This window comes from Mustela putorius, unplaced genomic scaffold (genome assembly GCF_011764305.1).
Source record: "Mustela putorius furo isolate JIRA1106 unplaced genomic scaffold, ASM1176430v1.1 tig00537338_pilon_pilon_pilon, whole genome shotgun sequence".
In the NCBI taxonomy this organism is placed as follows: Eukaryota; Metazoa; Chordata; class Mammalia; order Carnivora; family Mustelidae; genus Mustela; species Mustela putorius.
Window position 1 is genome coordinate 1,949,034 of NW_025422460.1, and position 26,388 is coordinate 1,975,421.

Here is a 26,388-nt window from a genome sequence, read left to right on the forward strand (position 1 = left end):
GTTAATTTTGTTCTTTGATGTTTTAACTATTTCAAAGACATTCATTAAAAACTCAATTTTAATACACTTGAGTTTTAAAAATTATCCCCCCCAACAAAACAAAACAAAACCCACATTGTAACTCCTAAGTGGCAGTAAGAAATAAAACTGGTTTTCTCTGGAAATGGCAACTGAGTGAAAATGAGGAGTGGGAGGGAGATGTTATGATTATATATACTTTTCTTTCTTACAAACTGTAAATATCTTACCAGACCAATTAATAGAATGCAGCCTAATTACCAAAAAGCTAAACTTAAAAATTACATGAGAATTTCTTCAATGATAACTAAAAATGTTAGCTGTAAGCAAATTAAAAACCTTAATAATTATAGGCAAGGTCTTATGAATGACCTACTCACATATGATAACTGAAATTAATAAGGACACAAGAGTTAACATGCCAAAAGCAAAATGTCTATGTGTGTAAGTCAGGACTTCTCTTAAATATCATTATCACACTAGCTTGAAAAATATAAATATATACCTATCAGACTACATTTTCTTCAGTTTAAAAATTCTACTTTAATTGTACAGCATAGTACGAATAATTACAACTTTCAAATATCATACACAGAGGATATCATAGCTTCAGATTTACAAATAAAAGATACAGAATTCTGTTCACTGTAAAGTCTTGTTTCTCCCTCTCCCTCTACCATTCCCTCAGCTTGTGCTCTCTGGCTCTCTCTGTCAGATAAAATAAATAAAAATCTTTAAAAAAATAATGTTTGGGTCAAGCAGGAAATCAAAGAAGAACTTAACGATTCATGGAAACCACTGAGAACGAAAACACATCAGTCCAAAACCTGCGGGATATGGCAAAAGCAGTCCTAAGAGGGAAATACATAGCCACCCAAGCCTCACTCAAAAAAACTGAAAAATACCAAGCATACAAACTCTCTTTACATCTTAAAGAACTGGACAATCAACAAGAGATTAAGCCTACCTCACACACAAGATGGGAAATAATTAAATTAGAGCAGAGATCAATGAATAAGAAACCAGAGATACAGTAGAACACATCAATGAAACTAGAAGCTGGTTCTTTGCAAGAATTAATAAGATTGATAAACTACTGTCTAGACTAATCCAAAAGAAAAGAGAAAGGAACCAAATTAATAAACTTATGAATGAGGGGCGTGTGGGTGACTCAGTGGATTAAAGCCTCTGCTCAGGTCATGATCCCAAGGTCCTGAGATCAAGCCCCACATCAGGCTCCCTGTTTGGTGAGGAGCCTGCTTCTCCCCCTCTCTCTGCCTGCCTCTCTGCCTACTTGTGACCTCTCTCTGTCAAATAAATAAATATTTTTTTTTTTAAATAAATAAGTAAAATTATGAATGAAAGGGGAGAGATCAAAACTAACATCAAGGAAATAGAAACAATCATCAGAAATTATTATCAACAGCTATATGCCAGTAAGTTAACCAACCTAGAAGAAATGGATGCCTTCCTGGAAATCTATAAACTTCCAAGACTGAAATAAGAAGAAACTGACAACCTGAATAGACCAGTAACTAGTAATGAGATTGAAGTAGTGATCAAAAACCTCTCAAAAAACAAGAGTTCAGGACCTGATGGATTCCCTGGGGAATTCTACCAAACATTCAAAGAAGAATTAATACCTTTCTCCTGAAGCTGTTTCAAAAAACAGAAACAGAAGGAAAGCTTTCAGGCTCTTTCTATGAGGCTAGCATCACGTTGATCCCCAAACCAGGCAAAGACCCCATCAAAAAGGAGATTTCAGACCGATATCCCTGACAAATATGGATGCCAAGATTCTCAAAGAGATCCTAGCTAACAGGATCCAACAGTACATTAAAAAGATTATCTGTAATAACCAGGTAGGATTTATCCCTGGGATGCCAGGGTGGTTCAACATTCACAAATCATTCAATGTGATAGAACACACAAAAGAAGAGACACGAACAATATGATCCTCTCCTCTCAATTGATGCAGAAAAAGCATTTGACAAAATACAGCACCTTTCCTGATTAATACTCTTCAGAGTGTAGGGATAGAGGGAACATTCCTAAATTTCACCTTACCAAAAGCCAACTATGAAAAGCCCACAGTAAATATCATTCTCAATGGTGAAAAGCTGAGAGCCTTTCCCTTAAGATCAGGAATATGACAAGGATACCAACTCTCCCCACTATTGTTCAACATAGTACTGTAAGTCCTAGCAACAGCAATCAGACAAAAGGAAATAAAAGGTATTCAAATTGGCAAAGAAGAAGTCAAACTTTCTCTTTTCGCAGATGACATGACACTTTATGTGGAACACCCAAAAGACTCCCCTCCCAAATTACTAAAACTCATACAGCAATTCAGTAATATGGCAGGATACAAAATTAAAGCACAGAAATTAGTTGCCTTCTTATACACTAGCAATGAAACTGCAGAGAGGGATATTACAGAACTGATTCCATTTACTATAGCACCAAAAACTGTAAGATCCTTTGGAATAAACCTAACCAAAGAGGTAAAGGATCTATACTTAAGGAACTACAAAACACTCATGAAAGAAATTGAAGAAGACACAAAAAGATCGAAAAACATTCCATGTTCATGGATCAGAAGAATAAATATCGTTAAAATGTCTATGCTGCCCAGAGCAATCTATACTTTCAACACCATCCTGATCAAAATACCATCAGCATTTTTCAAAGTGCTGCAGCAAACAATCCTAAAATTTGTATGAAACCCGAATTTGCCAAGGAAATGTTGAAAAAGAAAAACAAAGCTGAGGGCATCACGTTGCTGGATTTCAAACTTTATTACAAAGCTGTAATCACCAAGACAGCACAGTACTGGCATAAAAACAGACACACAGACCAGTGGAACAGAGCCCAGATATGGACCTTCAACTCTATGGTGAAATAATCTTCAACAAAGTAGGAAAAAATATCCAAAGGAAAAAAGACAGTCTCTTCAATAAATGGTGCTGGGAAAACTGGACAGCTATATACAGAAGAATGAAACTCAACCATTCTCTTACATCATACACAAAAATAAACTCAAAATGGATGAAAGACCTCAATGTGAGACAGGAATCCATCAAAATCCTAGAGAATATAGGCAGTAACCTCTTCAACATCTGCCACAGCAACTTCTTTAAAGACACATCTTCAAAGGCAAAGGAAACAAAAGTGAAAATGAACTTTTGGGACTTCATCAAGATTAAAAGCTTCTGCACAGCAAAGAAAACAGTCAACAAAATGAAGAGGCAACCCATGAAATGGGAGAAGATATTTGCAAATGACATTAGAGACAAAGGGCTAATATCCAAGATCTATAAAGAACTTCTCAAACTCAATACCCAAAAACAAATAATTGAGTCAAAAAATGGGCATAAGACATGAGCAGACACTTCTCCAAAGAAGACAATCAAATGGCTAACAGACAATGAAAAAGTGTTCATCATTAGCCATCATGGAAATTCAAATAAAAAAATACCACCTTACACCAGTTAGAATAGCTAAAATTAACAAGACAAGAAATAACAAGTGTTGGAGAGGATGTGGAGAAAGGGGAACCCTCTCACACTGTTGGTGGGAATGCAAGTTGGTGCAGCCACTTTGGAAAACAGCGCGGACGTTCCTCAAAAAATTAAAAATAGAGCTACCCTATGACCCAGTGATTGCACTACTGGGTATTTACTGCAAAGATACAGATGTAGTGAAAAGAAGGGCCATATGCACCCCAATGTTCATAGCAGCAATGTCCACAATAGTCAAATGGTGGAAAGAGCTGAGATGCCCTTCAACAGACAAATGGATAAAGAAGATGTGGTCCATATATACAATGGAATATTACTCAGCCATCAGAAAGGATGAATACCCAAATTTTGCATCAGCATGGATGGGACTGGAGGAGATTATGCTGACTGAAAGAAGTCAAGCAGAGAAAGTCAATTATCACATGGTTTCACTTACTTGTGGAACATAAGGAATAGCATGGAGGACATTAGGAAAAGGAAGGGGAGGATGAAAGAGAGGAAATCAAAGGGGGAGATTAACTATGAGAGACTGTGGACTCTGAGAAACAAACTAGAGTTTTAGAGTGGAGGTGCATGGGGGGATGGGTTAGCCCGGTGATGGGTATTAAGCAGGGCATGTATTGCATGGACCACTGGGTGTTATGCATAAACACTGAAATCTTGGAACACTACATCAAAAACTATGATGTACTGTATGGTGACTAACATAACATAACAAAAAATTAAAAAAGTAAAAAATTTTAAAAACAGGAGACATTACAACTGACACCGCAGAAACGCAAAGAATCATGAGACTTATATGAACAATGAACAATTTATACACCAAAAAATGGGTAACCGAGAAGAAATGGATACATTTCTAAAAACATACAACCTAACGAGACTGAACAATGAAGAAACATTTCCTTCACTTAAAAGTAAAAAAAAAAAAAATCATAAATATACTTTTGTTTTAAATTAAAATGTCTCAGAAATGTATTTAGATTCCTTGCCTGACCATTTATATTCAAATGACTACTTTGCTCTTGCTTATAACAGATAAAGGTCCTTTTACTGTATTTAATAGTATTATCTTTAAATAAAAATTGTAAATATTTCCCTACATCCTTACTACCACACTTTGCCATTCTGCTTATTACATTTCTTACTGTAATTTTTTTTTCAAGACTTTTATTTATTTATTTGACAGAGAATACAAGTCAGCAGAGAGGCAGGCAGAGAGACAGAGGAGGAAGCAGGCTCCCCACTGAGCAGAGAGCCCAATAATGGAGTGAGGACCTGAGCCCAGGGCAGAGTCTTTAACCCACTGAGCCACCCAGGTACCCCTTACTGTATTTTTTTCTTTAGCCTAAACAACATCAGTATGGTAAGTCATATCCTGGCAAGCATACATCACACATTTCTAATGGTTTTTATGTGGAACATACACCACACAAGTGTACACTGCACTGTGTAGAAGAAATTTGTTTTCAATTTAATAGTTAATATGCCAGCTAAAAATCAGTAATATCATTACAAAACTGAATATAACTACATTCACAAACACAGAAAAGTAACCTGGTTTTTAAATTGTTAAATGCTATGTACCTAAATACTTTAACCACCACTACCCTTTCTAATCAACTCCCCAAAAAAGGGAGGTAAGGAAAGCATAGTATTGTAGTCCAATGAGAAGTGCCAAAGAATTTCTTACCTTCCGATTCTGATCATAAGCAGAGTCAATCCCCAAAATGCTATTCACTTCAACATATGGATACTTCTTCTCTAGGACACTGACCACATGCTCAACTTTTACTTTTTCTCCAGTCCTTACTTTATTATATATCTGAAGAAAGAAAAATCAGGCAAACAAACACACTTTTAAATCCAGATTTCAGAATGTTTATTACAAAAGATCTCTGAATGTAGAGGGAAAACATGGCTATTTTTCTTGAAAGGTGAAATGGAACATGTTAGCAATCCTCCCTTTTTCATATAATTCCATAAGACACTTTCTTATATGAGAAACTACATATTCTTAAAATGACCCAATCAGTTCATACTCACATTAAGTCCCAAATGCAAAAATCTGTCAATTTTTTAAAAATCTGAATACCTTTACATACTCTTTGAAATTAGAATTCATGGCCATTGTATTTAGGGGCAGAAAGTTACAAAATATGTATGGCAAAATCATTGTTTTTTAAAAAGCAGATATAGAGGCACCTGGGTTGTCACCCATCAAGCATCTGCCTTCAGCTCACGTCATGATCCCAGGGTTCTGGGATCGAGCCCCACATCTGGCTTCCTGCTCAGCAGGAAGCCTGCTTCTCCCTCTCCCACTCCCCCTGCTTGTATTCCATCTCTCACTCTCTCTGTCAAATAAATAAAAAATAAATAAAAATAAATAAATAAAAAGCAGATATAAAAAAGTAACAATACAACTGTGTCTATATAAAGTTGAATACCTAGAAGGTTATAAGACAACCTTCTATTAGTGACTGCCTTTAAGAAGCAGGATTAGTTAAGGGAAAGAGAGAAATTTTAAATCCATACACTTTAATATTATTATAAGGATTTTTACAATGAATAATGTTTTTGCTATCACAAAAAGAAGTTTGAAAAAATGAAAACTCATATACATATAATATGAGTATGTGTATATTCATATACACAGCTGTGGGGGTGGGGGAACAACTTTAAAAAATAGACTTTAAAATGCATCCTCAGCATCTTTTCCTGAACTTATTTCTTTCTCTAAGCCCTATTGCTAACCATCTTTCACCATCATCTCTCACAGAGATCCCAGCAACAGCTCAGCAACCACTAACCCTGATACTGTCTTTACCCTCCATCAGACCCGTCTGCATACATCCATCAGAATAATGGATAAACATAAAAACATCAGAATGATGTTTTTACCTGGAGTTTAACCTCTGCAAACTGGACACTCACTGCCTGGACAGATGGCCTCAATAACTACGTTCCCCTCTCAGCTCTGCTCAAACATATGGACAAAGGGAATCACTACTTCTGATTTGCAGCAATTGTTCAAATGACTCCTATTTTTCCTCCTACACTCAGCTGGGATAACATCCCACTCCACAATAATGGAGTGAGGTCCTAGTGCTGCCACAGTTGACTGTGCTTCCCACATTGCATTAACCATCCGCACGCACAAGACATGTCCCCCACTAGACTGTAAGGTCTTTGAGGACTGGGGTGAAGTCTTACTCTTCTTTGTATCCTTTGCAGTTAGTACCAGGTCTGGCAAATGTTAAGTCTTTAATAGCTGCTAGCCAAATAAATGAACATTTTAACTTTTAAAATGCCCCCATTTTAATAAGAAAAAGAGCTGTTATTTATAAATTTTTTATATTCAAAAATAGAAAAAAGAAAACAAGAGAGTCCCTTGTTTGAACTTGAGAAAGTATCTTAAGTATATATAAAACTCAGGGAATTTCAGTTCCCAAGGTAAAAAATATGGGGAAAACAGTAAGAATTTATTATTTGAATATTAATTAAATGAAAATATCATACACACCTTAAAAGGAAAAAAAGCAAACATTTTTTTAAACAAGCAGAGAACATCACATTTACAAAAAAAAAAATTAATTCGTGATTTCAAGTCATCAAAAGGGAGAAGGCTAACATACATTAGTAGGACTAAGGAATAGTAGCTGAAATCACAGCAATTTACTAATAACATCAGTAAATCAGTAAAAGCAACTCTTTAAATATAAAACATAAAGGTTAAGAGAATAATTCATCAAGCTTTTTCTCTTTACAGAAATATAAAATCCCCTTAACTCATACTGTTTCTTAGAGTAAGTTAAATTAAGAAAATTATTCGCCATTTTGATTGAAAACATACATGTATCAGAGTTTGGAAGGCATGATAATTATCCACTTCTTGAGCAACATAATTATATGCTCTCAGAATAGCCACTCCAGCATCTTGCATCCCATCAACATCTTCAGAGTCATTAACCACAAAGATTAAACCAATTCTAGGGGAGAGAGGGAAGGGCAAAAAGAAAAAATAGAAACTTTTCTCAAAAATGCGACTGGTTAAAAAGAATGGCATCCCTGTATCCCACTCACATATTGTAACCTCCTCTCCTGAAAACTTCCTCTACTGAAAAGCACAGTTCACACCCTACTCTAACACAGTTGGCAAAGGCATTCATCACTTACAGAACAGAAAAACAGGTTCCCAAAAGTGGCTTAGACTTTTCAACTGTTAAAGCACACTGTTTCCACATGGCCTTTATTGACATGAAGGGTTTTGCTATAGTTTTAGATGAAGATTTTGTTGTTTTTAAGCAAAATTTGGGGGAAGCAAACATTTTCAGAATGTGGAAATATATAAAAAGGTGAGGGTAGATTTTGAAATTAACATAAGCAAGATAATGTAAATGGAAAACCTAAAAATGTTTACTATTATCTGTTGGCAAAAAGCTACAACCAAGGTTAATGTTTATTTATTTTTTTTTAAATATTTTATTTATTTATTTGACAGGCAGAGATCACAAGTAGGCAGAGATGCAGGCAGAGAGAGGGGAAGAAGCAGGTTCCCCTCTGAGCAGAGAGCCCGATGTGGGGCTCAATCTCATGACCCTGAGATCATGACCTGAGCTGAAGGCAGAGGATTTAACCACTGAGCCACCCAGGCGCCCCAAGGTTAATGTTTATCACACTTAAAAATTTAAATTAAATTAAAAGAACGAACCACAAAAAGATACCATTACACATCTACAAATTGGGCAAAAAAGGGGGGGAGGAGGGGCAAAAAACTTGCACTGGCCAATACAGAAGTCACTAGCCTACATATTGGAGCAAAACCAATTCAACTGAGAATGGACAGTCTTTTTAACAAATGGTGACGAAACTGGATATCCACAATGTAAAAAAACAAATCTAGGCAGAGACCTTATACCTCTCACGAAAATTAACTCAAAATGGATCATAAACATGAATGTAAAACACAGAACTATAAAATTCCTAGGAAAGGAAACAGAAAATTTAGGTGATCTTGGGCTGGGCAGTGACTTACTAGATCTAACAAGCAAAAATATGATCCATGACCAAAAAAAAAAGCATGAGCTAAACTTCACTGAAATTGGGACTTATGCTCTGTGAAAGACACCATTAAGAGAATGACAACAAGCCACAGACTGGCAGAAAACCTGTGAAAAACTGAGAAACACATACATGATAAAGACAGATATCCAAAATATACAAACAACTCTTAAAACTCAACAACAAAAAGTTTAAAATGGGCAAAAAGTCTGAACTGGTACCTCAGCAACAAGGCACAGAGTTGGCAAATAAGCCAAAAAAAAATTTTTTTTTTTAAAAGATGTTCAACATCTTTTAATTAAGGAATTTCAAATTAAAACCACTACACATCTATTAGAATGGCTAAAATCCAAAACACTGACAACACCAAATTCTGGAGAGAACATGGAGCAACAGGAACTCATACTTATTGCTGGTAAGAATCCAAAATACTAGAACCACTTGGAAGACAGTATGGCAATTTCTTACAAAACAAAACACTTACGCCATAAGCTAAAGCAATCGTGCCCCTTGGTATATACCCAAATGAGCTGAAAACTTATGTCCATACAAAAATCTACACACAGATGTTTACAGTAACTTTATTTATAATTGTCCAAACTTGGAAGCAACTAAGATATTTACCAATAGGTACTGGATTTAAAAACAACAACAACAAATACTAGAGTACATCTATATTATGGAATATTATTTGGTGATGAAATGGCCTATCAAGCCTAAAAAGACATAAAATTTTAAAAGCCTACTACTAAATGGAAAAAAAAAGACAATCTAATATATATCTAATCTAATATATATATACATATATATATACCTATATATATATATATAGATAGATATATATATCTATCACAAGTCTGGAAAGGGCAAAACAATGGAGACAGTACAGAAACCAGTGGTTGACAGCAGTTGAAAGGGAAGGACACACAGGTGGGGGGCGTGGAGGAGAGTGAAATGATCCTGTACATGTCATTACATATTTGTCAAAACCCACAGACTATACAATGCAAACAATGAACCCTAATGTAAACTATGAACTTTAGTTAATAATAATGCATCAATAGGGGTGAATTAACAGTGCTCTAAAAAATACAAAGTCTATTAATTAAAAAAATAAAGAGGTAAAGCCTAAAAATAGAAGAAAATATAAAAAGATACATATCAAACATCATGCTCTCCTGAGGTATGTGGAAAGTATGTTCTATGTAGATGTGGTAACAAGAGGATTTGTTTATGGATAAAATTTGTGTTTTTTAAAATCACACATAATAGAAATCATATGAGCAGGTTCCAGGCAGAAATGACCTGAGTGCTATTCTTATGAAGACAAAAATAAGAGCTAAGTATCTCCTCACAAAGGAATTCCCCTTTCCACATTTCCGGTTTCTAGAAAAGGCATCAGAGTTTTTCTGTTAGCTAAGCCCCTTCAGACTTCTGTTTCTCTCAGGCCCAGTCTCTCACCAAGTACCACTAGGGAATCTCCCAGATTTGTTCCCTCCTTTCTTCAGCCCCTGTAAACACCCTAGTGTACCATATCAAGCGAAAGAAAGACTAAAACAATAGCCAGTCTGCCTTGGGTCTCTCCACCAACTAGGTGTGCCAACATGCCTCTCAACTGTATGAGTTAAATGTCTTCTCACCTACCTTCACAATGTGAAAACCACATTTTCTCTTCTTGTCCCTCAATGAAATTCAAAAAATATTTCCTTACTGCCCATCCTGAACCATGGGCCAACTTCTGTGTTATTTCCCCTTTCATCAAAATACAGCCCTGGCTGCAATCCTGTAGATTAGTCCTCCATCAAACTAGGGGATATTCGTGTTTTACATGAAAAATTTCACTAAACAAAATCTCTACTTTTCCATCAATAAAAATCCTCTATTTTCTTCAAAGCTTAACTAATACCCAACTGTTCCATGAAGCCTTTGTCACTCCCAAATATGTTAGTTCATAATCTTTTGCTTTCCTGAAATTCTAAAGCACTATGACTAGGACATAACCTAGCATCGGATCATATATTTTCCTTAAAATGTCTGAAAGTATGCACAGTATTTTCTCCAAGAAGGTAGAAATGCAGCTTTAATACTAACCACAGCATTTAGATCAGTCCAGGGTACAGAACATACAATACTTGTTAGCTAGACTTCTTTTCTATTTTCCTGTTTCTAGGAATTCAACATTATTCAGAATATAAGAGAAAATGGACACCTAGGTAGCTCAGTGGGTTAGGTATCTGCCTTCAGCTCAGGTCAGGATCTCAGGGTTCTGGGATCAAGTTCCACATCAGGCTCCCTGCTCAGCAGGGAGTCTACTTCTCCTTCTACCCTTCCCCCTTGCTCGTGATCTCTCTCACTCTCTCTCTCAGATAAACAAATAAAATCCTTTTTAAAGTGAGTGAAAATATCTTAGCATGTATTTGTAAAGCATTAAAACATTGTTCTTAAAAAAAAAACACAATGAGGGCTGCCAGGGTGGCTCAGTGGGTTGGGCCTCTGCCTTCGGCTCAGGTCATGATCTCAGGATCCTGGGATCGAGTCCCACATCGGGCTCTCTGCTAGGCAGGGAGCTTGCTCCTTTCTCTCTCTCTCTACTTGTGATCTCTCTCTGTCAAATAAATAAAAAAATCTTAAAAAAAAAAAAAAAAACACACAATGAAAAACCCAGCTGTTCAAGTACGTTGTTGGTAGATTTGGCAATGCAAACAAGACAAAGAGTGCCTGTGACTACAAAAAGCTGCATGTAGGGGTGCCTGGGTAGCTCAGTGGGTTAAGCCTCTGCCTTTGGCTCAGGATATGATCTCAGGGTCTTGGGATCAAGCCCATATTGGGCTCTCTGCTCAGCAGGGAGCCTGCTTCCCCCTCTCTCTCTGCCTACTTGTGATCTGTCAAATAAATAAAAATCTTAAAAAAAAAAAAAAAAGCTGTATGTACATTTACTCCTTGACAGTCTAAAAAAGCTACTGGCAAAGCTCTTTATCTCCAGTGAAAGAAGAAATGGGATTTGTGATGTGGACACTTACCTGGGAAAAGTCCCTTTTACTGGGAAGCAAGCTGAGACCACAATCTATTTTTACATGGCTATTTGTTAATAATTCAATGGGGGTAAGCTTTTATTCATTGAGAATCAAATTTTCTACCCCAAAAGATAGTGCTTCATACTTAAACAAAAGATAAAACTGCCATTAATGATCCAAATATTAATTATACAGTAGTACCAGACTTGCATTTATAAATGACAAAACCTCAGCTAATTAGATATATATCATTCAATCAATACCAGTGTTACCTTAGTGGTATATGATTACTGAGGAACATCTCAGCTGTGTTCATCAACTCTGCTGTGGTCTCATGAGCAGGATCAACTATGAAAACCTGTAAAGGGGAAGTGGGAAGGGAACACATAAAATGAAATTTATTCAAATATCACAGGGCCAATAAAAAAAAAATGTTGTTACTCTTACTACTTGAAGGTAATCTTTTTCTACAACTTTTTTTTTTTTAAGATTTTATGTATTTGACAGAAAGAAACACAGCTAGAGAAGGAACACAAGCAGGGGGAGTGGGAGAGGGAGAAGCAGGCTTCCCACCAAGCAGGGAACCCGATGCAGGATCGTAGGACCCCGGGATCATGACCTGAGCCAAAGGCAGGCACTTTACAACTGAGCCACCAAGGCTCCCCTCTAGCAACTCTTGAACCCCCCAAAGAAGAGTTATACAAACAGCAGTTTCCCTCCTTAATGTTCAAAAGAATGCGGTACACTAAAAGGTGAAGTGATTTCCTCATGATGTTCTGCTAATAACATGGGAACTGTGTTCCAGATTACTAACACCAATAGTTTTACTACACCTAAAAAAGTCCAAGTTTTATGAACTCTTCTACCTTAGAAAACAGAGATTATCTTTTCTGTGTATTCATTTCTAAACATCTCCATATTAAGACTTCATTTAGAACTCAATTTTTAGATCATAATAGCTATCATGTATTAAGGTCTCATGATGTGCTTTAAATACATACATAATCCCATTTAATAAAGTTCAGATATATATCTGAATGAGGGGTGCCTGGATGTCTCAGTTGGTTAAGTCTGTACCTTCAGCTCAGATCATGATCCCAGGGCTCTGGGATCAAGCCCTGCATCAGGCTCCCTGCTCTGCGGCGCCTGCTTCTCCCTCAACCTCTGCCTGCTGCTCTGCCTATTTGTGTGCTCTCTCTGTCAAATAAATAAATAAATAAAATCTTTTAAAAAAATGAAATTCTGGCTGTAAAGGAAAAAAATGGTTTCAAGAGTGTGGTGAGTTCAGAGGACAGTTTCCCTTGCATATTCTGGGGAAGAGACTGGCCCCCTAATCCCTTTAAGAGCAAATGGTAGAAAAGGAAGAAATGAGAGGGAAAAAGAGAGCCAACTAAAGCAATGAAATAAGAAGTAACAAGTAGGAGCTCACAGAAAGATTTATTTAAATTTTAGAGATTAAGATATTAAAGGAAAAGAGTAGCAGCATATTCATCTTCTGAGTAAAACTATGTTAAAACTAAAATAAGGGGTACCTGGGTTGTGCAATCGGTTAAGTATCTGACTCTTGATTTCAGCTCAGGTTGTGATTTCAGGGTCATAAGATCAAGCCCCATATCAGGCTGCATGCTCAGTGCAGAATCTGCTCAAGATTGTCTCTCCCTCCTTCTCCCTCTGCCCCTCCCCCAACTCTTGCCTGCATGCTCATTCACTGGCATGCTCTCTCTCTAAAATGAACCAATCTTAAAAAACTAAAACAACACTGTATAAACTTTCAGGTTAAGGATAAGGAACATTTCTTTACAAGCTGATGGAGACATTATTGCTACTGTGACATCTCACAGCATTACACATGATCAAGACATTTAAAAACCCTTCAGTTTGAATATGGAAGTAGAAGAAGAACATATTTAGTAGTCATAGTGGTGGGAGAAGCAGCTAGTACAGGAGAGAAATGAATGGTCTAGATATGGCTGAAAGGTAGAGGGGAAGGCAAGGGAGAAACAGAGCTCATCACCAGACAATAAGTAGTTTTACTCACCATGTTATGCAAGTTTTTCCTAATCTGCCGGATAACACCAGGAAAGGTGGGTCGAAGCAATTCTTGTAAACTAGAAGGCCATGAATTATATCTGCTGTCAACCTCCAAGTTGTTGATCCACTAGGAAAAGAATAGCACACTTCAGTCACTATTAGTGAAATTACCAGAAATAACAGTAAGACTTGAAATGGTTTTAAGAAGAATCACATGGGAAAGACCATTTTCAAAAATACAAAGATAAAATGAGTGACTACAACACAAGCCACAGAACAGAAGATATTTGCAACCTACAAAATCAATAAAGGACTAGTAGCAAGGCTATATGTATAGAAATCTAACATATCAATTAAAAAAGGTTTGCAACATATGAGAAATGAAAATAAGCTATGGATATGAAGAAATTTACAGAGGAAATTCAATAGGGCAATTAACACATGAAAGATGTACTACATCTTCACTAGTAATTTGAGAATTAGAAACTAAAACCACAGTGAAACTTCACACTCATTAAACTGAAAAAAATTTTAAAGTTTGTCATTATCCAAGAATAGGCAAGGGTATAGAGCAATTAGAACTCATCCAAAGTGCCTGGAACAGGCACTTTTCTTCAGAGAAGAAAACAGTCACTTTAGAAAAGTACTCTAGTTCTTGGTATCCACCCCAAATGAATTCTCACATGTATGCACAAAGAGAGAGGTACAAAAAGATACAGTACTGCAGTACTACTTATAACAGCAAAAAATTGGATACAACTTAATTCCATAAAGGGAGCAGTAAGTAAACAGTATGTAACATTTCTACAAAAAGGGCAAAGTGGCAAAGTCTGTGGATATTACCTTTTCCTATAAACAGAGTATTTCTGGAAAGATACACAAGTAATTGATAGTGCCTGTTACTTTAGGGAGAAAAACTGGTGATAACGTATGGGTATGATGACATACCCTTTTGTATGTCCTGACTTTTAAACTGTGATTGTACAAAAGATCTTTTTTTTTTTAAATAAGCAAAATTAAAACATGACAGGATAAAATAGATCTGTATGGGTCAAACTAGGTGAGTCCTGACAAAATTGTTGAGTAACAAGGAAACTGACGAAGGACACAGCTATGGCATTTTTCAAATTTTCAAAACATACAATAGGAAATAAAGTAATAAAGTAAGGGACAGGAGGAATGCACCTCTACTTCCAAAGAGGAATCATCTGCAGAGAGGAAAGGGGTGAAAGTGAAAGAGGACTTAGACAGAAACATGAGTTTTCTTCCAAGAAAAACAAGATCTGACACAAAATGATTAAATGTTAACATGCACTAAGTATGGTGATGCGCTATACTGTTATTAATTATACTAATCTCTTTACTCTTTGTAATTTTACTTTTGTAATTAAAGATGTTTTTGGGACACCTGGGTGGCTCAGTTGGTTAAGCAGCTGCCTTCGGCTCAGCATCCTGGGATCGAGTCCCGCATCGGGCTCCTTGCTCCGCAGGGAGCCTGCTTCTCCCTCTGACTCTTCCTTCCACTCTATCTGCCTGTGCTCGCTCTCACTCACTCTCTCTCTGACAAATAAATAAATAAAATCTTTAAAAAAAAAAAGATGTTTTTAATAAGAAAAGAAATGACAGAATATCAAAATAACAACTACATTACCTAGGGAGAACACAAATAATGATCATCTACCTTCTATATAATTTTCTTTTGAAAAAAATTCCCTACAATAAATGCAGTACAATAACCAAGAAAAAAAGGACAGGAAGGCCAAGGGTGTGCCAGGTACACCTGTAACACCAATCTTGCTTTGTCCACACAAGGAGATAAAGGCTCAGAGATATCAATACAGCAGATATTAATCTATATAAATTCTTTACATACAAAATAACCAACATTCTTTTAAAGAAGGATACTGGCCAAAAAACATAACACAAAAATCACATAGAACTTGTACGCAACAGAGAAAATACAAACTTAGCACTCTTTTTCCCAAGAGATGCTCAGTCAAATCCTACGGGGATACAAAACTGGAAAAATCATTATCTTAATCACATTAGACATAGTAATTCAAGTTTTTGGAGGATTTAAGAGACAACTTTATTATATATACAGAATCCCAAATAAGCAGCTGTTGTAAATCACTTTATGATGCCAATATAAGGGACAGCAGAAATAACTTACCTCTCACAAAACACAAATGAGAAAACCATGATAAAATGCCTGGCCAGAATGCCCCTTGGACACTCCAACAGAATACCTACTGAAATAGCAGAACTCCGGATGTCTACAGCATAGTCGGCCTCAGAGGGCTGGATGTTCAATTTCAAAACATTATGCAGAGAAAGGCCTTCTATTCCCAGTCTATGCAGACCCTCCATTACACGAGCTTCATTCCTCAATACATCAAACAGACTGGGGGGGGAGGGGGATATGGTATTTAGTAGAAAAAGTTTAAAAAAAAAAAACTCACCATGAAAAAATTTTACCAATTCAAACTCAATGCCTTGTTCAAACTAGCAGAGAAATCAAAAAAGGGAGGTCTTACCCTTGTTTCATCTTGTCAAAATATATAGAATGAAGTAGGTAGGACTTTCTTCTTATATATATTTATCAATGTATCTATCAGGTATAAAATTATCTCTAAATATTAACACACAATTTGAGGATGAATAATCCTCAGTGTTTTTTACACTGCATGTTTTAAAAAACACTATGGTAATGTCTCTGTATTATTTCTATATAAATCTACAATTATCTCATAATTAAAAATTTATTTTAAAAAATAACTACATTATATAGATTTAACATAGGTTACAACATCAGTGTCAATCTACAAGGGGAATATATACACAAACACAATAAAAGGTCTGGAAGAATTTATACCCAATGTAAAAGTTTGCTACAGAAGGTAGAAAAGATGAGGAGGAAAAAGAAATAAGAAATAAGAAAATAAGAAATAAGAAGCCAGGATGAAGATTTTACTTTACTTAGTATTTTTATCTGTGTATCACTTAAAACTATTTAAATAATCAATTTGTAAACTCTGAAAAATTAAAGAGATATGAGTATCTTTTTTACTTAAGGAAAATTACAAATCTGGGCAATCTTTTTAAAGCATCCACATCAATTTTACAAACTTTTTACCAGCTCTGAAAAGCAGTAAGAGCTCAATTAAAATAATTAATGTGAAAAATATCTTATTGTGGGAACTGGTTCTTCTAAAGCATCAGCAGTAGCTTTTGTTTTTACTATTACGAAGCCACAGTGTCAACTGTGTCAATCTTAATTCCAAGGACAAAATCTGAATTCTAACCTATCTACCCACCCTCAAAATTCATAAGGCCAATTTAGAACAAGTTAGTCCTGAACCACATTTTAGCAACACAAAAGGATAGATACTTTTTTGGGGGGGTGGGTAAGATTTATTATCCATTTGAGAGAGAAAGGAGAGAGTAAGCAAGGGAGGGACAAAGGGAGAAGGAAAGTGAAACCCAAGCTGATTCCATGTGGGGCTCAATCTCATAACCCTGAAACTACAACTGAGATCATGATCTGAGCAGAAACCAGTAGTCAGCCACCTAGCCAACTGTGCCACCCAAGTGTCCCTAGATATTTAAATAATATATGTAAGATGGAACACGGGATGATGCAGAGGCAGCATTTTAGATAAACTTACTTCACACAGTTTCCAGAAGTAAAAGAACCTGTTCACACTCTCTCTTTTTTATGGATAAGTGGAAAACTATAACTCTAAAAGGGCATCCTCAAAAGACACTTAGACCTTCAATGTCCAAGGCCTTGAATATACATTATGATAACAAATTAAAGTATTATCATCTTCATCCCAGTCATCCACTCATGACTCAGGATTCATTATTCACTACACTTGGTAAGCCATTAGGCTTTGCAACACGCCACCTCAAGTAGGACAATCTGAACATACTATAAGGAGCTACCATTATATAACCTTTCCGTGAATAAAAAATATTATCCATACCTGAATATATCCTGTGTATCTAAATCAATATGAAGCCCATTGATGAACAGCGCAGAATCTCCAGGCTGTAATCCTAAAGTTCCCTTGAAATACTAAAATATTAGAAAAAAAAAAAAATTTGTTATGGAACAAGGAGAATGTTTAACCAAAATTTCCATGTTTCTGACTCTATTATATGTACAATGTTGCATACTCTTATTTATTATAGGAAACCCTAATCCTTAAGATTTCCTTTTATGTACTCCCATAGACCATTCTTAGTATTTACTGCATTGTAATGAAACTGCTAGTTCATATGAAATATACCTCTCCTCCCTTCCTCCTTCCAACTACGATTAATATAACTGTTTCCTATGTCAGGGGAAGGAGAAGGAGGGAGATTGGTTGAATAAGCCAAGTGCTGAGAGTCACTTTTCATAAAAAAGGACTTCTATTACTATTTCCTGGTGGTGATCAGCAGTCACTAACAGCTGTGCCTTCTCGATGAACTCCAGGGATCTAATCTAAAAGGGTTTCAAAACCCCACACCTCCCTTAAACCTTCAAACTAATGCACACTAGGAAATTGAGAAATTGTCCCTGAGGACAGTTCCCATGTGCAACCTAGCTGTCCAAGACCTGGTTTCCAAGGGCCCTTCAACAGCTGCTCCCTGAGATGGTGACTCCCTGACCCACAGGTGACTGTGCAGTCCTTGCAACCCTTCAGACTTGCCTGACCCATCAGACACACTGCTTCAATGCTATGCTGTAGCTTCTGTTGACTTCTATCTTTCCATTTAATTATTCTTTCCTCCCAAGGAAACTGGGACTACTACTCATATTTCACACCACAGGGAGCTAATCCATACAGCAAAGGGAAGAAACTACTCAGACACTAGCGACAGAACTTAAACCCTTAGTTCTCACAAGGCTGGGAGAAGAAGGACAGGGACTACTGAGCTCCCGTCATTTCCCAATAATCAGCAGACTAAGAGAAGTAAACTTTAAGGTCCAGTATTGCATGGGTAAAGCATAAAACAATGAGGAAGACACAGCTTTTACTTCTTTGCCCTGCAAGGATTAAATTGCAATTAAAATAAGGGAAAAATGGAGAGTTGCATCAATTCAGAATTGGAATTTCTTACATGGGAAAGAAAAAACTCCATGTCCATCCCCTGACCATAAGAAAGACTAATTCTGAGCTGCTAAACTCAACTACTCATACCTATTTAAAGATCTGGGTGCTGGTAACAGAGTAAAGTTCACTCTGTGAAAATTCATCACACAAAAGATTGAGGGTTTGTACACACTTTTGCTTGTGTTGTATACTTTTGTATTTTATACTTTAACAAAATATTTAATAAAAAAAGAAAAAAAAAAGAAAGAGTCCAGGAAGTACTACAGTCTATATAATTTAATGTTTTGTTCTCTAGTGAGGGAAAGAAGCCATAAAAATCAGATAATATTGGCATTGTTATTGTGGAAATAAAAAAACAAGGTAAATATAAACTATTAATAAGGTTTCTTCAACTTAGTAAATATTTGAGAGAAATTTGTTTTACTTATTCCTCAGACCTATTTAATTAATTAATATCTCATATGTAAAGATTTAAAAACTCTGGGGTAAAGACAGTAGATCAAACTTAAGTTTCCCTTGTGAAACTCTGCTGAAATGTCAGTTTTCTAAAAAGGGACTGTAATAATAAATCCACAACAACAAAGAGAACAAAAATGTAAAAGGAAAATTAATTTTGAGAAGGTAGAAAGAAAATGCATGAGTAGCAACTGTCTTAGTAAGCCCAAGAAAGCTGAATGCCAGACCAACAGTGGGAAATGACAATAGAAACCACAAGTTATCCTGTGAAACTCAAAATGCTCAAGAATTGACAGCACAAAAAACACATGTGTGAGGGGGCAATCACTAGGCTAAAAAATTATTTCTGATGAACAGCTTTTTAAAGATAAGAGCCCTCAGACTCCCTTGCTGATTTCATACAGTAAGGTGACTACTGTAATGACGCCCTCTACTCCAGAAGAATGAAGTCTCATTCCCTGGGAAGAGTGAAAGAAAGAATCTGGGAACGTGGGAAAATGAAGCACAATTGAGGGCAGGGATCCCATATTGAAAACCGGGAACAGAGCAAAAATATCCCAAACGTTCTTCCTACTGGGCTTCTACCAGGCAAGCAGCCAGACTTCACCCTCCAGGCAGAAGATTTGAAGATCCTTTTCTGGAGGCTTAACAGCACAAGAGCAAAGGTATCAGGATACTGACACTGGGATGAATTAGGAAATGGCCATACCAGGAGAACCTATAGTCAAAAAGTCTCATCCTTAAGGCTTTCCATCAGCTCTTTACTGCCTCATTCTCTTCAATAAGAGCAGTGGATCACAAAGCAAGTAAGGAAAGCCTCTAACATTAAGGACAAGAGACCAAAAAGAAAAGTCAACTTAAGAGGACAAAAAGAAAGTTAACTTAAGAGGAAACAGATGATGCAAGAGAGAAGAAAACATACACATGCATCACTGACAGCTTTAGAAAGATTTAAGAACACCACAAAAAGAAGAATCTAGAAACAATAACCTTTGTTAATTAAAGATTTAAAAGATAAAGGAAAAATACCAACAAAGGAGTTGAAAGTCTTTCCCAGGAAGTTTAAAAATAAAATATAAAAGAATTAGAAAATGGGAAATAATATGTATTTTTTAATTAGAACAAACTGGTGGATAAGGCGCAATACCTTAAAAATGAAGAAGTCCCGGGAAACAAAAGAGAGAAAGCAGAGGGAATGAAGAAAAGAAATAATTCGAGCAAATTTCGCAAAACTATAGTAAATTATTTTCCAGATTTGGAGGGGCCACCATCCACCCAATAGTACAGAGATTTTCTTAAAAGGTACAGCACTGTGAAATATCAGATTACAGGGACAAAGAAAAGATCCTGAATGATTCTGGAAAGAAAAAACAGATCTCATACCAAGGGCTCAGATTTCGCAATAACCACAATAGAAACCAAAATTCCAAGAACCAATTGCCTTCAAACTGTCTCCCTTGACCCGCCGAACTCAGGAATGACATACTGAACTCAGAAACTCCTAAAAGGTTCTGTCAATTTCATCTTTTAGAAACTAAAAAATTGCTGGAACAGAAAAAGAAACATTTGAGGATAATGGATGATAACTGTGCAGATGAATCAGAGAGCGCTCTACATCCTCAGCTGCATTACAATGCTAAAGTCCCTGGTTTGGGGAATATTCATCCCAAACCCTAATAAAAGGAGACAACTTACCCCTATTGGAACAGTCCCAGTTTTCTAAATTATTTCCCATGATCTCCCTGTTTATACAAATAAAGATCACCTCTGGAGGCAACCCCACCTGGTATGGTCTCTGTTTGTAACTCACCAAAGAGCAGACCCACTTTGGTCCAGTAATAAAACTTCTAAATGACTTCCAATCTAGAATTCTATACCCAGCCAAGTTAGCAATAAAAAACAGAAATGGAGGAGTGCCTGGGCAGCTCAGTCAGTTAAGCATCTGCCTTCGGCTCAGGTCATAATCCCAGGGTCCTGGTATCAAACCCCACATCAGGCTCCATGCTTAGTGAGGAGTCTGCTTCTCCCTCTCCCTCTGCCCACCTGCCTACTTGTGTTCTCTATCTCTCAAGTAAATTAATTAATCTTTTTTTTAAAAAAAAGAATGGGAAATTGATTTCTCACAATTTGAAATTTACCTTGCATGCAACTTTTCTCATGAAGAATGATGTGCTGCACCAAAATAAGGGAGTAAAACAAAACAAAACAAAAAAAAGAAGCCTTGGTATCCAAGAATAGGAGATCCAACAAGAGATTAAAGCAAGGTCCCAGGATAACTGGAATGTCCTAGACATAAAGAACCACCAGACCACAGTGGAGCAGAACAAAAATTGATAAAATCACAACATAAATATACACAAATTGGAGAGTACCAATATGGAGTAATGGCAGACATCGGGGTGAGGGGCAGTGAAAGAAAGTTAAACTTCATCCTTGTAATGGAGGCCAAGATATAAGGTTTGAAACTGGAAAACACGGTACCATCTCAAACTCGCTAGAAATATGGGGATAAATATCAAAACAATTAGCTAAGTGTTCAAAGCAGATACTTCTGGTAAGGGGTACAAAATAGGAAGTAAGTCATGTTAGGAGGATACTGTTTATCTAAACAAAGTGGTGGCACCATCTGATTTTTTTATTTTTTAATTTTTATTTATCTATTTGACAGAGATCACAAGTAGCAGAGAGGCAGACAGAGAGAGAGGAGGAAGCAGACTCCCTGCCGAGCAGAGAGTCCAATGTGGGGCTCAATCCCAGGACCCTGGGATCATGAGCTAAAGGCAGAGGCTTTAACCCACTGAGCCACCTAAGCACCCTACCATCTGATTTTTTAAAGATTTCATTTATTTATTTGAGAGAGAAGGAGAGAGAGAGAAAGAGAGAGAGAGAGAGACAGTGCCCATGAATAAGCAAGAGAGAGTGGGGAGAGGAGCACAGGAAAAGAGAGGGACAAGTAGACTCCACATTGAGTGCAGAGCCTGACACAGGGCTTAATCCCAGAACCACTAAATCATGACCTGAGCTGAAATCAAGAGTCAGACAAGAGCCTGCTACCCAGGCATCCCTGATGTTTGAATTCTATTCATATTCAACTTTGATTAAAAATTTAAAATATTTTAAAAGATTATAGAAATAAAACACCACCACCTTTACTAAAAGGAGAGTACAACTATTAATGTCATTGATGTAACTCAGATTTCCTCATCTTTAAAGATGCAATACTAAACAGAAAGGAAAATAGTGATTTTCCACTGGGTAATACCTTCTGATTTTCTTCTACTTCAGTTCTAAGTTCCGAATTCACTGCTGTTTTTGTTATTGCTCTAAAGAAATAAAAATGTTATTAGTGTTTAGTTAAACATTTGATATAAATGTCTTTAATTTCCCTATAATTACATATGAAACAACACATTGCTCAATACATTAAAAAAAGTAAATAGGAAAAAAAACCTTCACCTTCACAAATAATTAAATGCATTTCTCCATACAGGTGTATGTACATTTTCATTATTACAAGATATGATACCACAGAAAAGTAGCAGTAGTAACAGCATTTTAAAGCAAGTGCAGTTATCCCCAGGATCTTAAGTTAAATATATGTAACTCTATTCCTATATATGATCTTTACTGTGCACAGGCTAAAGGCCAATGTTAAATTAAGATGACAGACTGCTCATCCTATTTGAGCACTTTTGGTGGAGGTGTAATCCTAAATGTATATCTTCAATAGCATGCTGAACTAAATGACAATTTATTATATGATTTTTAAGTCCTGTCTAAGAAATGTTTTCCAAGACTAATTAAATAAACAAACTTATTTATAAAATATCTCACATCAGAAACCAAAACACCTTTGTTCAGTTACTCGAGAAAAACCACTAGCAACGATTTAAGTCATTAGTCTCTAAAAATTTGGATTTTTAAAATTATTTATTTAGAAGATATGGAGGACGATTATACAACTCAAAGCAATAACAAAAAAAGATGGATTCAAAATCTTATTGTGTCATCATGAATAAATCAGCCTCTAGAACTCATTTTCCTCATCACGTTTGAATAAGATGATGTCTATGAAATTCTTCAGTAACAAAAACATTACAGTCCATGCCAGACCCTAGATTAGTTATAACTGCATACATGAGATTTTGTTAACTCATCCAATCCTGACAGGTAGATATCATTATTTCAATTTAACTGCTGAGGAAGTAAGGTAAAGAGAGGTCACTGATTTGCAAACATCATTCAACTAGCAAATGGCAGAGCCAAGGACACAAGCTAGATGGGTCTTTCCAATCACACAACATCTTTGCCATCTTCCCAAAAAAACAACATCATTAGCAGTATGGTACTGGTAGTAAAACACTAATTTTCTAAGCATTTTCATATTTTACTTGCCTCATTTTTCATGGAAACATGAAGATAATTAGGTATATGCCAAAGAGAAGAATATGTCAGAGCCTTACTCTTTATTACCTGGCTTTGGTGGGAAAATTTTGACTAAGATCCTTCATAACTACCAAAGCTAATTCAATAGGAGCAGCCAAGATTCGGGCAGCAGTCTGGAAACTGAGATCTGCAACAAGGTCAGATACAATTTAAAGTGCATTAATCTAATGCAAAGAGAAATAAGAAAAAAACATATTCTTTTCTCACAATTTTCTTGGTAACTGAGAATGCTTGAGAATGCAACCATTTCAGAGAGTGCCTATGGTGTAATTTCAGGTTTTATTCACTTCATAGGTCCCCAGAATATTTACTGTTGTCATTCCTTGCTATATTTGCATAGAACACTAAAGCATATACTAAAACATTTACATTTAGCAGAGGAGAAATCCATCTTGAATCCTTTTCTTTTTTCTGAATATACAATATACCACCAAATATAACAAAAGACTTCAGTAAATTATGTTTAAAATAAAAAAAAAATGTGATAACTAGATCATTGGACCAGAAAAGCAAAAATATATCCTGCCATGTTAATATGTCTTTAACATTCGACAGATACACTGTTCAAGAAATGTATACATAAAGAAACATACAAAGACAAACATGTATGTACTATTACAAACTTACGAATCTGCTTACATAGATAAAGATATGGTACTTATTCTAAATAGTGTTATCTGTCTCCCAAAGAACTTCCTCTCTTTTCTGATTAATCATAATTAATCACTCTATCTTGAAAATCTGTGGCACCCTCAAAATCTGGTGAATAAATAATATTAGTTTCAAATTCTACATTTTTAATACCATAAAATGTAGTCAAAAAGTAGGCCAATGATTCCTCTTCATGTTTATTACCTTGCAATTGCCAAACTTTTAAAGGTGCCATTTCATTGGTGCTTTCTACAAGATGTTTTCTGAGTTCTTTCAACTGCCCCTTCAGGTCAGGGTGCAGGTCTCTGAAAGAAACATAAAATCAGTCTTATTAATGTGCCTTCCCTTTCTCAAAGCACAATTAGCTGTTGGCTCCAATATTTCACCTTAGCAAGAAGAAAATTCCTACAATATAGGCAAAATTTAAAGCACAATTATTTTTCTTATAAATAAGCTAATATAGGGGCATCTGGGTGGCTCAGTTAAGTGTCTGCATTCAGCTCAGGTCACAAACTCAGGATCCTGAAATCGAGCCCCGGATCTGAGCTCTACATCAGGCTCCCTGAACAATGGGAAGTCTACTCCCTCTGCCCCTCGCCCTACTCATGTTCTCTCTCTCAAATAAATAAAATCTTAAGAAAAAAAGAAAGCTAACATAGAAAATTACAATTTTAAAAACCACAAAATTTACAGATTAAAAAAATGAATCACTATAACAGTGATTCTCTGTGTTGGGGATGGGGATTAGGACTAAGAGTGGGGACAAAGGGGCCCCCAACTCTACCTGTAGTGTTTACCCTTGTTTCTTTCTTTCTTTCTTTCTTTCTTTTTTTTAGGTAAAAGGAGGTATATTTTGGAAAAAATCTTGATAAATAGTTCTTTGGAACCGAAAAGAAAGTATGATTACAACCATCAATTCTGGGTGTTAAGTACATGGGTATGTTCTATTATTTTCCATACTTTACTGATCTTTTTTAGCTTCTCAAAATAAAATGGAAATATATCACTGTCAGTCCCAAAATGGATTTCTTTCAGCTACATGCTCATAAATCCTTTAATCACATGAATAATACAACTTAAGCTAACCAAGATTATTGGGTTTCCTTCAGTTTTATCTTGAAATATAGTACATTCTATTTAAAGCTAGTAAAACAGAAGACATGGATATTATCATTTAGATCAGACAACAGATGGCTGGTAGAGTAATTCTGTTCTTCTAAATGCCAGAAAGTCAATATTTCTTAAATGCCACATACAGAAAGTAAAATATTTACTCAGATTCTTCACCTTCCAACCAATCCATTTCCAATCAGTTACTACAAACTCTTCATGGTAAAAATATCAGAAAATGGTCCCATTACTTTAGATAGCTAAATAACTATTCTAAATGGTCACAAAAGAAAATGTCTTCAATACTCTACATACCAACTTTGTGCTCTAAATACATATAATCATAATGCTATCCACAAAATGCTATCCATAAAGCAAACAAAAAAATATGAATATGAAGAGATTCTGGATATCAGGAATCAATAAAAACCAATAAAAATGGAATCTGACTGCATACTAATGAGGCCCAAACTGATATTAAACACAAAGAAACATGCATATGCATAGGATGAAGTGAACATGTACACAGAAATTCAACATGAACTGAGTCATCTCTGCTAAACTATCGTCTGATTAAGTCATTTCACTGGACCAAATGTTAAAGCTTAACTACATGAAACTGGGCCTATATATATTTCTTCAGGATCCATTCTTTTACCCCTCCCCCCCCAAAAAATGCCCAAATGAACAAAAACCAAAAAAACCTCACTGCAGCTGTCCTAATTAAGATAGCCAGATAAAGCAGAATTCAGGGCTCTAAATAGTTTTCAAGGTGTAACAGAAATAATTATTCTAGACTGTAAACAATTACCAAGGCATAATAGAAATAACTAACAACATTTCAAATAACTAAGAAGAATTTTCAGCTATAAATTTCTATGATCCTTTCATAAAATGGCTATCAATTTTTTTTAAGAAAACATCTTTTATCCTCTTTCACATAAAGGAAAGTCTAATATATTTCAACTGTATGTA

The 26,388-nt window shown here is 35.9% G+C and overlaps 1 protein-coding gene across 2 annotated transcripts in view; it reads right to left on the minus strand.

Annotated features, from left to right (window-relative positions):
- The window catches only part of UGGT1 (UDP-glucose glycoprotein glucosyltransferase 1), a 127,461-nt gene that overhangs the window by 68,918 nt on the left and 32,155 nt on the right, over positions 1 to 26,388 (minus strand). For both annotated transcript variants that reach the window (XM_004779670.3, XM_004779669.3), the window contains exons 9-17: positions 24,508 to 24,608; positions 23,680 to 23,779; positions 22,469 to 22,529; positions 17,635 to 17,726; positions 15,899 to 16,049; positions 13,653 to 13,772; positions 11,887 to 11,972; positions 7,393 to 7,528; positions 5,233 to 5,364 (exon numbers count right to left, since the gene is read on the minus strand). In XM_004779670.3, the coding sequence (XP_004779727.1) occupies positions 5,233 to 5,364; positions 7,393 to 7,528; positions 11,887 to 11,972; positions 13,653 to 13,772; positions 15,899 to 16,049; positions 17,635 to 17,726; positions 22,469 to 22,529; positions 23,680 to 23,779; positions 24,508 to 24,608 (979 nt within the window). The remainder of the gene's footprint in view (positions 1 to 5,232; positions 5,365 to 7,392; positions 7,529 to 11,886; positions 11,973 to 13,652; positions 13,773 to 15,898; positions 16,050 to 17,634; positions 17,727 to 22,468; positions 22,530 to 23,679; positions 23,780 to 24,507; positions 24,609 to 26,388) is intronic.